The sequence below is a fragment of the Trachinotus anak genome, unplaced genomic scaffold (genome assembly GCF_046630095.1).
Source record: "Trachinotus anak isolate AG129_WGS33_773 ecotype Australia unplaced genomic scaffold, CSIRO_AGI_Tana_v1 ptg000011l, whole genome shotgun sequence".
In the NCBI taxonomy this organism is placed as follows: domain Eukaryota; kingdom Metazoa; phylum Chordata; class Actinopteri; order Carangiformes; family Carangidae; genus Trachinotus; species Trachinotus anak.
Window position 1 is genome coordinate 21,130,713 of NW_027273862.1, and position 15,957 is coordinate 21,146,669.

General features: G+C 39.3%; 1 protein-coding gene across 1 annotated transcript in view; it reads left to right on the forward strand.

The window, feature by feature from the left end:
- Positions 1–15,145, forward strand: part of LOC139627779 (protein diaphanous homolog 3-like) — a 156,610-nt gene extending 141,465 nt beyond the window's left edge. Inside the window, exon 28 of the mRNA XM_071488876.1 lies at positions 12,441–15,145. Coding sequence (XP_071344977.1) covers positions 12,441–12,811 — 371 coding nt within the window. The 3' untranslated portion in view covers positions 12,812–15,145. The remainder of the gene's footprint in view (positions 1–12,440) is intronic.
- Positions 15,146–15,957: the final 812 nt, after the last annotated feature.

A 15,957-nucleotide genomic window follows, 5' to 3' on the forward strand; every position in this document is an offset into this window, starting at 1 on the left:
ATAAATTTAACCAGTAATGCACAGTCAGTGTGATATTATCTGATATTACCTACTAAAGTTTTCCTTTGCGTTTCCTTCTTATGAGGATATTTGAATTAAAGTTATTAATTATGTCACTGGGTTATATATATATTTTATTTAATTCTGCTTTCTCTCAAGTAGAAGCGTTTTTGTAACGAGTGACAGAATGGCTTGTTGTTACTGAATGCTGTTGTGGCACATCCCAGAGGATTTCCTTTTAAGTTAACTCTTTTCTTCCAGTATCTATCTATCTTTATTTCTGATACTTGCAATATTAAGCCCTTTAAATTTGGTTTAGTGTAACCAGTAAGTTTAATCAGTCACTGACATTTACGCTATGAGCTCCTCTGTAAATGCACTGTGATGTCTTTGCTTCACTTAATACACTTTGAGGCAAATGAATGCTATGGATATGCTCAAATTCAGCTCATGACATAATAAATATCCAGATAAATGTATGCTTTACGCTTCATTCTGTTATTCTTATTTTATAGCCAGGCAAAGCCTTCAGGGCTGCTATGGGCGTTATGAGGGTGAAACTCATAATCACACACACTCGCTTTTGCCACCCTGTCCGTTTCTTGCACTTTGCTTAGTCGATGTTGACTTTTTTTGAAATTGGAGTCTGGATCACTTTGATTTGACTGAGACTGTGCTGTCAGACACTAGCTGCATTGCAGTCTCTCTCAACTAATTTTGCTGCATTTTGTCACATCTTGTGGGTTTTTTTTTTTTTTCTTGCTCACTTTTTCAAGTAAGAAAGCAGTTCTATTTTGCAGTAGGAAAGAAATCTTTTCTAGCTGGTGGTCTGTGCGATCCCCTAAGAAGAGATGAGGTTGAAGGACAGCTGAGGGGTGAGAGTTACAGTACCAATAAAGGGAAAAAAATTGAGCTCCAGACAGCATGGGAGAGAAGGGAAGTGAATGAGATAAAGGAGGAAGGAAGAAGTGTGCGGTTGTTTGAAAGAGCGAGAGAGAGAGCAAAACCTGTGTTGATGGAGACAGGCTGGTTACCAGATGGGTTTTGTCAGAGAGAGGAGGGAACAGACAGAGGGAAATGGTTAAGAGATGGAGGCTGATGTGGCTGTTTGTAATGCGATATGGCAGATGCGATTTTATTTTTAGGACACAAGGCCCCAGAACGATAGGTTTTATAGGGTTTTGAGTGGGTTGATCTTTTTAAATATTCAACTTCAATGAAATATGAAGCATGACTTCAGGCTGTTTGGAATTCATAAGTCTGTTTGGCAGGACTGGCTCTGCATATTGTGAGCTGTCAGAGTCGGCCTGAGTGTTAAGCACAACCCCTCAGCTGGCAATAGGAACAATGGCGAGAAAGAAACACCTTAAAGGGACTAGACGAGACAAATAATGGAAATCTTCTGTTTGAAGGTTTAAATATTTAATCACCTTTTAATGTTAAGACGGTCGATGAGTATCTTGTGCTGCATTTAGGGATGTTCATGAATGTCACCCAGATGAAGCTGTGTTGCTAAATGACCACTTTTACTGTAAATAGTGGTGGATATTAAATTAAATGTCCCTAAACTGATCTGCGTTTTGATAAAATGTCAGATTTTTGATACTTTGCATTGATGACTATAAATTATTTTTGCATTTAACAAAAGAGGCCAGACTTCTTAAATGTTAAATGCTGTCTACACACAAGAAGCAATACAAGAACACGATCTACAGTTTCTACTCTGATTCCGATCATCTTCTTATTAAGAACTTTTACATTTTTTGTTACAGTTTTTTCAAAATTTATTTGATTGAAAAAGAATTCATCAGAAAAATGAGGACTGAAAAAGTCTTGTGGATACAGATGGATTACACCAGCTGTCAGCTATGTTCTCTAGAGTCTACAGGAGTCTGTGTGTGTACCACACAAAACAACACTGTCGTAATGCTCCTCTTCTATCATATTAACTTCTTAGTCATCCAGTTCATTAATCCATGTAACTGACTGATTAGAAGCTAACAGAGAAATTTATGCTTCTGTCCATCCATCTGTCTGCGGAAACATTTGCGAGTCCGTTTCAGCTTTGTGTCTGGAGGTTTGAGAAGGATCAATATTTTCTTCTCACAGTGTGACAGATGTACACCACTGGAGAAAGCGGTGATAGAAAACCTTAGTTAGTGTGAAGCCACTGAGAGGAAATACATATGCATTAGTCTATGACTGCTGGGGATATTTACCAGCAGTAACCACATAAACAACAACAGGTAGCAGAGCCTGAAAACAAGATATGTTTAATGCATGCCAGAGGGAGCAGAGTCTGCTGCCTGTACACCTGTATCAGTGAAATAGCCAGTGCTTATTAAAAAGAGTGTGTGTGTATGTCTGTGTGTGTTTGCCTCTATGCAGTGATGTGTGTCTGTCAGGGTGTCTTGCTGTGTTTGTGTCTGATGTCCGCTTTTATATGTGTGTGTACGAGTGTGTGTTGAAGACATGGAGAGAGGGAGAGTGAGAGGAGAGACAGAGACCCCAGGAAGCGATGCTGTCCCTCTGTAAGGAAACATTGTCAGTCCATTACCCTGCATGTAGCGATAATGAGAGTAAAGCAGGAGTAAGAGCCCAGGCTGCTACAACCATCTGCCAGGTGTATTTCCTCCTTGTTATACAGGCAGGCAGATTTGTTTTTATTTTGTAAAGGATCATAACCTTTTTTGCAAGTTTTACCCCATTTTGTAACATATTGCATATTTGTCTTACTGCTGACCATCCCCTGAAGAACAGCAAGTTTTGAGACATATGAATACATTTTAACAACTTACAGAGATGTAAAACTTGCTTGAGATGGATTTTCTTTCTCCAGAGTTATTTTATCATATGGCAGTGCAGTTGAAAGCGAGGAAAGTCATTATTTCTGGTATACATAGTGACCATTACACTAAAATGATATCAACAGTTTGCCACACACATCAGATATGTCTGTTTTTGCTCCATCAGCAACAGTCAAACCTTCAATTATCCACAGTTTTGTGTCTATATTGAGCTATGCTAGCTGTCTGTCAGTCACTTTTTGAAAATGCTACTCGAATGAATTTGGCAAGACAACAATGTTGTTGACTTGGAAAATGTCTTATCAGTTGCATGTGACACTGGAGAGGTGAATCTTGTGCTTCATACAAACAGAAGCTTTGTTTATTTTATTTTGATTTTTTTATTCTCAGCACAGCATCCTGTGCAGTGTGAGCCAGTAGGGTAGCAGTACTAGTGGCAGGGAACCGGGCTCACTTTTGAGGCATTGTTAGACTCACCAAGGCATGCTAACGCAATGTCATGCTTGGCTGCAGCTCATAGTGGCTGGGGTTCACACTGGAGGGGCAGAAGACTTCAGGGACATCCAGCACAGCCCTTTCATATCCTCCACATCGCCCTTTTTGGTGTTATGCAGCAAACCGCCACAGCACCCCAACCAACTCCTTTTTCACTTTGTCATGTAAACTTGATTTTAATATCAGTCAATCATGTCTGCTTTTGCATTGCAGATTAAATGTGTCTTTATAAGTGTGTCCCTTATGTACACATTACTGCTTGTGCAATAACCATTGTGATGTCCAGCTAAAGAATATTAAAGCTAAAGATTTCTTCGTAGGTGAGTCGTTGAGAGTGACCTATACAGTAAATATCAAGAAACTGCCCCCGTTTTATCTTTTAAATGCTCTGGTTCTTATACAGGCTTCCCTTAGTGAGTTCATAGATTTCCTTATCACCATCACCAAAAAACTATGAGTTTACAATAAAACCAATATGGGTTTAATTTCAACTCATAGTTTTTAAACTTGAAATAACAGGTGGCTTTTATCTCCCAAACATTATAAAACCAATTAAAGTCTCTCCACATGTGTAAGCTCAAAAATAACATGAGCAGGATATTTTCCGAAAACTAGCTTTGGGCCTTTACAAATTACCTGTACCAAAGTGGCGATTGGAATGGGCCAACAACTCTTTCTGGACTGATCATCACTATCACTTCATCAAAACAAAGGCTTCCAGCAGGCATGACAAGATGTAAGACTTCATCTGGAGTTGCGATTAATTATTATTTTTTTAATGTAATAATCGGTCATCTGTAAAATGTTGGAAAATAGTGATAAATCCCATCACAAGTTCCCAGAACTCTATTTGACGTCATCAGGTTGTTTATTTTTTTCCAACTAACAGTCCAAAACCCAAAGATGTTGAATCTACAACAGTACAAAACAAAGAAAAAAACAGCAAATCCTCACAAGCTGGAACAGCATAATGTCTGGTTTTTTTGCTTGGTAAGTGACTTGAAAGATAAATAAACACCCATTCTGGTATTCAGTTTATTTTTGTTAATCCACTGATTGAGCCAGATCATGCTGTGGCAGAGAAATTGTATAGAATAAGGACGACTAAAAAAATCCATACCCAGTCATGAACGCACACTGGCACACATCATTCTAAAAGGCTTCCATATGATGTTGCTTTCCCACGATTCTCCTACTCTATGATCTCTTCTTTTGTATTTCAACAAAACAAAGATATTTGGGATTGTTAACTCAGAGAAAGGAGAGACAGAAGAAGAGGGGGTCAAATCACAGCTCAGCAGAGGAAAACACTTCGATATACATTAGAGCAGGACAGGCTTCAGTTACCTATAACCATGCTGGTTTGCACATTACCCACAGGGATTATTATAGTGCTGTTTGAACAATCTATCCCCACACCTCCTATTTTATCTTCTCTCTCCTTATTCCTCCCTCTCTTTTTCTGTACTCTATTTTAGTCTAGTCCAAATCACAATCATTGCCTTCAAATCATGCCACTGTCCTGAGGCTGTTTGTTCTGTCTATCCTCTCCCTCATCATCCCATTTCTTCCACTGTTGTCCTTCTTCCACTCTCCGTTCACTGCTTGCTGCCCCTCCTTATTTTTAATCCTGTGTGTTGTTTTTCTGTGTAAGAGAGAAGCTACACAGGCTCCTCTGCACACACAGTTAACTGCAGTGAGCAAGCAGGGGACAAACCTTAAATGACTGGTGTGTTGCCAGGTAATGATCTTTAATTACAGCCAGCCTAATGCACACTGGCAAACTAACAAGCTGCTAGCGTTTACCTTTTAAAAGACTCACTCGGTGACATTGGCGTGTCACACACATTTATGCTACCATACATTTTCAACTCTAAATGTAGGTTTCCTCTGCATGTCTCCTTTCTATGTGTACAAACAAGTAAAATCAGAGTTTTTCCACAGCACAGTACACACAGTCTTACTCATATAAACAAATAGATGAGGCTGCTTTGCATCTGTGGTCTCAGTGGCATTGTAAAGCTGTCCATTAGAGGGGAGGGAGTTCTGAGCTTCTTCTTCTGCTGCTTCTTGTACCCCTTCAAACCCCTGCTCAGTCTGTCATTGATTCAGGTTTCTGTTCCTTCTGTTCTCTTTCCATTCTTTTCCACCAGTTTTTTTTCTATTCTGAAGTAAATAATTGAAAAATGTAGTTTGTTAGAGATTTGCCAAATAAATAGATAAATGTAATCATCAAGCCTTTTCATATGTTCTCATATTAGGGCTGTGACCATACATGGTCACATTCATGCGAGTGCATGATCATTATTCATTATGCTGTTTTGGTGATCCGTGTGTCCTGAGTTGAGGTTGAAAGTAGTTTTTTTTTTTTGTTTTTTCTTACTACCTGCACTCTCCTGCCTGCACTTTCATCAGCTACATACAGGCGCATGATGCACTAATGAAACGTGCAAAACAATCCATTTAGCAATCCAGTTAGTGTGTCCCAAAGATGAAGCCATCTGTAGCCGATTACATTAAAAAACAAAATGAGGAGAAAGAAGAGGAAGCAGGTGGAGAGGGAAGCCAACAAGAGGTCACGACTCAGACACAACGGATGATGAGAGTACAGGTGCACACAAGGAGCGAGACACTGAGGTAACTCATGATTGTTTGTTTTAAATTACCAACAATGGCTCCCTCTCCTCACAAATCCAAATCTAACCCCTGAGCATAGCAAAGGAGGAACTCCTGTTTACAAAATTCTAAATCTCTGATCACACTGATGAAAAAGAACAGTGGCTTGAGTGTGAATCTGATGTATGCCAACCACATGGCCTGTGCCCAGATTATAGGAGTGATATCAAACAACCTGTGAGGAAAGACTGGTGACAGAATTGCCTTTGTTTCCTGTCTATCATTTATGATAGATGCTGGCACTGACGTCTCCACCAAAGAATAAGTAAATAATGGAAGACTGTCAAATATCCTAATTAGCCATACTAATACCAGACAATTGCAAAAAAATAAAAATAAAAAAATAAGGGTGCGACCAAATCATGTACTGGTGTGACCAACTGAGAAAGTTGCAGTGCAATCAGTGAAAAAGTTAGTCTGGAGCCCTGTATTAATGGAACTGCTTTAGAACTTCCCCTATTTATTGCAAAGAGTTGGACAGAGTCTGGTAAATGGGCACTTTATCAGAAGAATGCTCACCATCCATTGTTAAATTCCTGTCGTCTACTGTGTACTCTAAATATTCACCAGCATTTGGCAGCGTTTGAAAAATATCCATTTCACAGCTAGAAAAGTAATTTAGAGGTAGAATGGTTAGTCAGTTAATCAATAGTTGATCTACAGAAAATGAATTAGATCAAAACTACTTTGGTAATCTACAGATTGTTTGAGTCATTCTTCAGGCAAAAGAGGCCACACCTTTTTTCAGTCACAGCCCCTCATATGTCAGCATTTGTTGGTGGTTTTCTCTCTTTAACTAATTATCTTTGGGATTTTTTGACTGTTAGTTGGATGAAACAGGACATTGTGCCAGCAGATGGCACATTGGCTTCTAGGATGTTATAATGGGCATTTTCGCTGTATTTTACTACATTTTGACAAATTTTCAATAAAATGGTTACTCTAGACAATAATTGTCAGATAAATGATAATGAAAATAATCTCCATGGAAAAAGCGGACTGAAGGCCGTGCAGACTCTTAAAATGATTTAGCTTTGCACCAATGGCTGATAATTTGCTTTCAGCAGCAAAAGCTATGCAAAACATTTTTGTGTCATTGTGTTGAGGTGGTGTGTATATATATCTCCAATGTTGTATTTGTTTAAAGTCATTTGTTTCTATTTTTCAAATATAAGGATTTGCTGCTTCACTTTTCTTTTACAAGTTCAATATAGTTTTGACAACTATGCCTGCAAATGTGTGCATCTAGCATTTCTTACCATTATCTGATATGGTATTTTAATCAATAATTAAATTGATAATTTTCAGTCAATCATTATCACTTTCTCCCTAGTTTATATACATTCTTCAATATACATTTTGCACAAAACTGATTTGTTTCTCCATATTCATGACCTGATCCTTGTGCAGTGAAGTGATGTTCTACTTGTAGATGGAAAAAAAACAGGGCAAATAGTCATCATTAGACTGAACATGCAGCTAACTGCCAACGCAGCTCACTGTGTTGTGATTTATGGCGGGTGTAGAAGTGTGTGTTTGATCTTGCTAACTTCAGCTTGTTGTGTCAGTCACTCTGCAGAGAGAAGAAGTCACTTCACTGCCTGTATTTTTGTGAGTCTGCATGACTACTCTCTTCTTAAAGTGATCAAATACAGCAAACTTCACAAGAGTGGAGAGAGGGTGGGTTGGGGGGGATGAGAGGAAAAGCTCATCTGCATCTGTATTTGAAGTGGCAAATGCAAATGGACCAAATGATCTGACAAGAGGAAAATGTGAACGCTCAGTTTTCTCTATTGGACAGGGCCTTTTACATTCCTACAAAATGCCATCCTATCAGACATTTAATAAACCACCATGGTTCCATCTTGAAATTCCTGATATTCTCAAACCATTCAGAGCAGCGATTAGTCTGTTTTGTTTGAGATTTTACTTGTCTTGTGCTGCAACAGAACTAGTGTGAGTAGCTGGTTGAAAGGCTGGGGGCTGCGAGACTTAAAGTTTAAAGACAACTTTTACACCAAAGCTGAGAGCAAGAAGACACACAACAAGCTCAGTCTGCCTGCTCTTTTATCATTGTTTTTCAACTTTTTCGTCTCCATTCTGCCTTCCAGCAAAGCAGAGGACAGCGACAGTCTTAGAGCTGTGATAGACTGGTAGTTTAGCAAAATCACGTCATGTTCATGTTTTACAGACACTGGAAAATACCAGTTTCCTGGCTTTCTCATGTGTTGACTGTTTTGCTCCAATCTCTTAACAGCTCTTCATGTATATGAGTTCATCGTCACCACGATGGTGACAGGCAGTGTAGGTATAACAGTCGGAAAGAAAAAGACAAGCAAGTACTGCTGCAGTCTAGACTTCACTTTGTATCTCTGCTGAGGCTCCCTGCCTCAGCCTGCCTGTCTCCTAACTTCTCCAAACTTCAAGACAGCAGGAGTGGGGAGGAGGGAGAGAGATAAGTAAAAGCTCATCTGCATCAGTCAAATATAAAAGGAGCAAATGATCTTACATGAGGAAATGTGAGCTCCTTTCTGCTGCTATTTGCAAAGGTAATAAAGGAATACCTCTCACACTGTCTAATATGGGACAGGGGAAGTTTTCTAGTGAGCTTGTAACACATTGAGTTGTGAAGATTAGATGCTATATCTACATCTATCTGTCTGTTCCTCTTTATTATTGATCCTGTTCTATCAGTGGTGGAAAAAAACATCAGAATGCACCATGTGCTATACTGCCAGAAAGGAGACAAAAAACCACTGCATGCAAAACATGCAACAAATCTTTAAAAGTGGCATCAACAACTTAACTCTTAAGAAAACGGCAAGCTTCAAAAGCAGTGAAGTGCTGACAGAATCATTGCCTGCAGGAGCAGTCAACCGGAGGCAAGGTAACAACAAAGCTAGTGATAGAAACTGAAACTTACACTACTTGTCCCTAACTGCTCTTGGTCAAAGGCAGTAACTGAAGCAATAAGCCATTTTATTTACTAGGACATGTTTCCATTTAGTGTTGTTGATAGAGATAGATTTAGATGGATGGTAATGACCATGAAATCATGGTAAACAAACCCATTTGCCAAAATTTAAGTGAAAACTGCATCTTTCTTGGTGACTGTCCAAAATTGTGTCCCTTTTGTTGCTGCTTATTGCTACTCCACTGATTTTATACATCAAAGTATGTTTATAGGTCTTGTATAAAGTCCTTTGTGGCCCCAGAAGGAGCTGTGTGGCGTCTGATAAATTACCTCAGCTGATGTCACTTGAGTCAGTGTTGGTTGGGGTGAAGTAGTAAAAAAAAAATCTGTGGCTGTGGAGTTAGAAGAGGTCAAAACTCCAGCAACGCTTGTAGTAAATGGATGAACTTTATGTGACCAACACGTTTCGCCTTGTGGCTTTTGTCGGGGTCATGATATGCAGTTAGAAAGAAGTCATCTCTGCTGGAGGCTTGAGGCTACATCGAGTGGCATTGTGGGTAATGTAGGCAGCAGGTTTTGACAAAGGAGAGGAATGCGTCGGTTTTGCTTTTTAATATGTAACGTAAAATACGACTGATGGGACGCTGGTTTGAACCAGACTCAACCTTAACAAATTATACCTTGTTTGAAAACACTAAGTCTCCTTCTTCTATGGGTGCAAATCATTTCAGGATCACCATGTCACTGCTGCAAATGCTGACACAGAATAGACTCAGACTTGTAGCTACGGCTACAAAGTGTTTTCCACACACACACGCAAAAAAAACATGTCTAGCACAATGAGTGTGCCTCTGTAACTTTGGTTCAGTATCTCTTATACCCATTCTGACTTTTATTGTAAAATTTAAGGAGGTATGTTTCAAAGGAGACCAGTGTTATGACAGTGATCAAAAGGCTTGACAAACAGTAATCTCTACATGGTTTTCTTGGATGGGGGGTGTCAGGTTACAGGTTAACTGTGCATTATGAGTTAAACAAGGTTGTAGGAGTGTAATGCTAAATTGATGGAAGACTCTTTTGACAATTGATAGTAAGAAAAAGAAAATGTTTAATGAAGTTATTGCCTGTGAAACATCCTCAGTCATTTACCATGAAGAATCTGAAATAAAAAAAAGTTTAAGCTTAATTGAAATGGGCTGATTCTACAGGCATGTATGATTTCTATATCAGATCACATATCTAAACCTGTATCAAACTGTCTGAGAGGGATAAATGCTCACCTCGACCGTCGCAGCGTGTGTTCAATAAAAGACAACAGTTTTAACTTCAAATTCCTGATCATAATCCAAAGCAGCTCTCTCAATTGAGATTCCACTTGACTCGTTCTGCTGTAAAACCAATGTCAGTTGCTGGTTAAAGGAGCACAACCCGTGAGATGAGACGTGTTTTACATCTCTCAGACATGTTTTACAGCTTAGATGAAGACATATGTTGAGAAGCTAGCGAGGCTTCAAAGGAAGGGGCAGCTTGGTGTCACAGGCGGCCAGAGTGAGAAGAAACTGAACTTGCCAGCACTTTGATCATGTTCACCACTAAAGGCCAGAGCCTTTAGGAAGAAAAGAAATGCACTTTTGGATAAGGGGTTTTATTGAAGTGTGGGTTTTTCAATCTCTTTTTGAAGTGTAAAGATATATTAATACAGTACTATGTATTACCTAACTATGTGTTTTATATACAAGGGCCCATGTACAGCAGAAAATAATTAAATGATAATTCATGCTAATGCATACCAAAAGAAATATCAATTCAAAGAGTCACAACTTATGTCAGATAGAACATCTCTCCAAGATGACAGAAATTGCACCAGTGTAAAATTTCTACAGAAGCGTAAACAAGATGTTAAAATGCAAATTACTTTTACCACAATTGATAATTTTCCAAACCTCAGCTCTGAATCTGTGAGTGTGTGATTTGTAAGGGAAATGTTTCTTTGTGGGGCATCGCCATGAGACCAGCATGGGGGGTAGATGACAGGCTTTTAGAGGGAGGAGAGAGGAACAGGACATGATAAGGGAGTGTGGAGCAGGAGGATCGCCAGTGGGGAATAATTGTCATCTTTTACAATTGAGACTGCAACAACAGGAAGAGAGAGCAGAAAGCGTGAGGTAATTAGAGGAGACTTGGATTTTCGGTTACAGCAGCAGGGAAACACACTACTCATTTTGTCCTTTCAAAATCCCAATTGCCTCTTGTTTTCCTTTTGAGTTTTAGTGTGAATGTTCTTCTGTGTGTGTGTGTGTGTGTGTGTGTGTGTGTGTGTGTGTGTCTGTGTGTGTGATCGCTACCTTTCTTTGCTTAATTTTGCAGTCGGTTCCTTCTTGTCTGCTCTCTTTCCTCCTTTTATCCTTATTTATTTGTCAGAGGTTGTGTTCAGGGACGTTCCTTGTCATTCGTCAGCGCGGCCCATAAAACACACTGTCATGACTGACTGGCCACGCTCCAAACTCATTACCGATTGGCTGACAGAGCGGGTCGCTCTGTTCTGCTCTGCTGTGTTTGACTCCTGTTTGCCAGACATTTCAGGCTCAGGAAACTTTAAATGCGGTGGTGTCTTTCCTCGCGCCACTCCTCTCCGCCTGACGCTCAAGGTCACATGAATATGGATTTACCCTCTTCTTCCAGCGTACACATACTGATGATGAAGTCTCAGATCTACTCAGAAGGATTATAATTCAGAACGTAGGTCTGATCTGGGCCGTCGCTCTGTTCCACTCTGTCTGGGTGTGTGTTTTAAGTCAGAAACCAGAAGGGAGGGCGGGAGGCTGAGGAGAGAGAAGAACGGTGGATGGGTGGGTGTGGGGGAGATGTGGGTAAGAGAAATAAGAAAGATGAAGAGGACTGCTGTGTGAGCGTAGAGCTGAGATGAAAAGCGGAGGAAGGAGAATGGATGATGATGGTGGAATCAGGGGAGTTGGAGCTGGGTGGGAGGGTGTCATGTAAGAGAAAAGGGAAAGAGAATGGGAGATTGGAAAAGGGCGACGCACAATGTTATTGAGTTTCTGTTGCGGTTGATCAGCCATATCCATTTCATCATATTGAGCTGGCCGCATGCCACATTTTGCTGCAGAAAATTTTCCTCATCAGCGTGTGTATACACAGTGTACACTTACATAGTGTGTGTTCATGTGTGTATCCATCCAGACTAACAGTGAGTACAGTGAGCTTATGTGAATATACTGTATGTATCTTTGCTTTTTTTTTCTTTGCATGTGTATATAATTACTTATGTGCTGGTTGTTTTTTTCAAATCATCTCTGTTACTCGATCATTTTTTGTTGCCGCAGTGTGATTGACTGACTGACACATTTTCTATTCATTCGCTTGCTTTTTTTTTTTTTTTTTTTTTTTCTTTTTTTAACCCTTTCTCCTACTCTCTGCATTGCTTGTGATCTAATATGTAATCATATTAATTAGTCACTAACGCATCAACTTCTTAGTCTCTCATTCTCACAGTTTTGCTCATTGCTCTCTCTGTTTTTCACTCACAGAAAACAACAAGGCACCTCTGCAAACGTCTCGCTCTCGACAGAATATAAATGTGGGGTCAGCGGTGGTAAAAGCTCCCCCCGCCAAGGAGGCCCATAACGAGTCCGAGGCCCATCCATCTGCAGCCAGGGCGAAGACTGCGGCGTGTTCGGAGACAGGCCGCAGGTACAGGATCACCCCGGGTCACAGCTACGGGCTGGACAGAGAGAGGGTGGTGGAGAGAGAGACAGTTAAAGTGGCTGAGAAACAGATGGAGGTTGAAGCAGAGCCTCCAGCCTTCCAGCCATCCTCCACTGGTCCTGCAGTCAGCAGCTGCAGCACCAATGGAGAGTCAGATGTCGAGGCTCTCCTGGCCAGACTCCGGGCTTTATGAGGTTAATTTCTTGTCTCTGTAATAACTCTGTAATTAGTACAGCATACAGCAAGTTCTGAACGTGACCAAAAAGGTTTCAACAATTTTATAATCAATAAGAAAATGTAGTTATATTTAGAGAAAGTTGTAAAAGATTTTTCAGGAGTAAACACCACAACTAAATAACAAGTATTAACAATAAATAGGGAAACAAGGATTTTTTTTAAAGCTAAACAAAATACATTTGTTTAAAGCTGTTCATTCCACAAAGACCATGTTTTAACACTTGATGGTACCAAAAGAAAACTCTGGCAGGTAGAGCAGAGAACACTGGTCACATTTGGCCCACAGTCCTCAGAGGTTTATGAAACAGGGACTGATTTACAAAAGTTCTTATTTGACAAAAAACACTTAAAAACAGCCAAATAGATTGAGCAGAGTTTATACCATATCCCGCAAAGTCATTGCCAAAAGTGTTTAGCTATCATTTATATATTCCTAACAATGGGAATAACTTTTTCTCTCAAAGTAAACGATGCAATGTTGCTGAGCACTTTCTTTGTAATCCAGAAATATGCAATATTAAATAAAAATTATTTCCTATTTTCTTTCACATTTCCTATAATTGCTTCTAGCATTCATTTGAAACATTTGCCCTATCTTATCCTACCTTTGTTTTAGTTTTTAATTCTGTGGTAGTTATTTTAACGTGCATGTTATTAGTCATGTTCATTTAAAAAGACTTCAAGCTTATATCAGCATGTATTATTTTTGGTATTTAATCATTTTCTATGTTTTTCTTTCTCCTTTGAGTCATTTTCAATCCTTGTGGGGCAATTGGGTGTCTTTTATATTCAAAACATTGATCTAATTGTATTTACCATCAAAATGTTATCTGTATTCTATAAAACAATAAACATATATACAAAGGATCAGTATGTAGGAGTCACATAATGGAAAAGTGATTAGATGTCCTCTGACAAGTTGATTTTGGTTGCACTAGTTGTTCGTGAGAACATTTAATACAGAGTGTCAAATAGTGAAGAGACAAAACAGTGTCAGAGTATTCACAAAAGAAACAAGTTCAGGTTAACCAGATTGATGCTGTCTTTTGTTCTACATTCCTACTGGCGTATCTTTATTCATATCACTCATTTTTATAGATCAATTTACAATAAAATGAAGCAAAAAGTGTTTGAAACTTCTGTGATTTATGGATATGGATTTAAGATATTTAACAGGAGTGAAATGAATGCATGTCAATGTTTGTGTGGCTGTTAGTGTTTCGTTTTTGTTCATCATCATCGTCATCATCATCATCATCATCATCATCATCATCATCATCATCAATCACTGTAGTGAGCAGAAACTAATCACATCCTTGCTATGGCTAGCTTATAATAATTGTCACTGGTGAAGTACAGAGGGACTCAAAATCATCTGAACACTTGACAACTTTGAAAATACTAGTTAGCAGCACTTGCCAGTTGTAAAAAAGCTAAAGATCAACACTTTGGAGACAACATGAGGAAATCAACACAGCTCCAAAGTGCTCAGATCATCTGTGCACAAATTCTCCCAAGTGATGATTTAGTCCTTTTGTTTTGTTTTTTTTTTTGTTTGTTTGTTTGTTTTAAAGTCCCCGAGTGTTCACAATAGTTTCTTTAGCCCCTGTACTGTCACTTTCCACATCTGCTTGGCTGCAAGGACAAGCATGATGGAAATGTCATGTCCTTGAGTGGTCTGAATGGATGTTCTGTGTGCAGCCCTTATGACCGTGAGTGTACGGGCGGACAAATGTACGAACGTGTGTGGAGAATGTGCTGCATAGAGAGCACTGTAAGTGGAATATCCGTGGTCACTATCAGCAGTTTACTTGGAACTATTTTAATTTACTGCCTGTAAATGACCTTTGTATGTTTCTCTATTCTCTTATTTTTACCTACTGATTTTTAAGCTAATTATTGGACTCTTCTAAAATATAGTGCCTTATGTGCACAGCATATAAGGTCAAGAGGCTATAGTGTGCAGTGCTTTTTTTTTTTAACTCCGTACATTATTTGGTACACAAGCTCACTTTTCTTATGATTCATGAATAGACTCATAAAACGTTACATAATCGTGTACACATGATAAAAATCCAGAGTGCTTTTAGTTTGTGTATTTGGATTGTTCAGTTTTCTAGAGGAAATTCACACCTAACTCGAAGCTTTTGGGGAGCATATGTGAACTTTTACCACTCAAGTTTATAAATTAAACATGACGTTAAACATCACTGTGCCGAACATAAGCCTCCTTTAAAGCATAAATCAGTCACAGATGTACATTAGATAGAGTCCCATACAATCTGGACAATGACAGAATTGACAAGTACAGGGAAAGAGACATTTGCCAACCATTTAACCCACTGCCTGACAGGTTCTGCTTTCTGTAGCCTGTCAGCTGATGAATATCTTGGGAGGGACACAACTGTACCCATCTGGAGCAGAGCCAGAGACAAACACCTCCCCAGAGATGCACTCAGCAGTTTGGGAGAGCAAAGTAGTTATTAACCAATCCCCTACAGCGGCCTTGATTTAGCTTTAGCCAGCTGCACCGAGCTTTTTACTGAGCAGTTTAAAATCAAACCGCTTCCTTTGAAGGTCTTTCATGGCTTTCTGCAAGGGTGTACCAGCAGACACCTCCTTCAGTACATCAGCTTTTTGTAAAACCTCTGCTTCAGAGGAGTTCATTTGTTTTTTGTCACTCTTTCCAATGCCACAGAGAATTACCTCCATATCTGGGTCGCTGAAGTTCTCTTCGGTTTTGTGACTGAAATTCTGATCAGGACTTCTAGGTTTTCTCCTTTACCTAATATGGCTTTTTCTGAGGATGTGCCATGATTTTAATACGGGATAATTAATGTGCTGTAAACACGCTTCTGCTTTACAAGTGTTTCAGGTTTTTAACAATACACCAAATACATAGTTGGCACCAAATGCTTTATGAATTCAGCCTTTAGTCTTTGACAGAAATGTACACTGTTTGCTCTAATTTACAAAAAACCTTGCAACACAAAGGGTTTGTGCTTGTGTCTCAGATATAAGAGCACTCTGTCTAATTGTGATTACCCAGAATACATTTTGTCCTCATCAGGAGTAAGTAACCTGGAGGTGCGTATATTGACA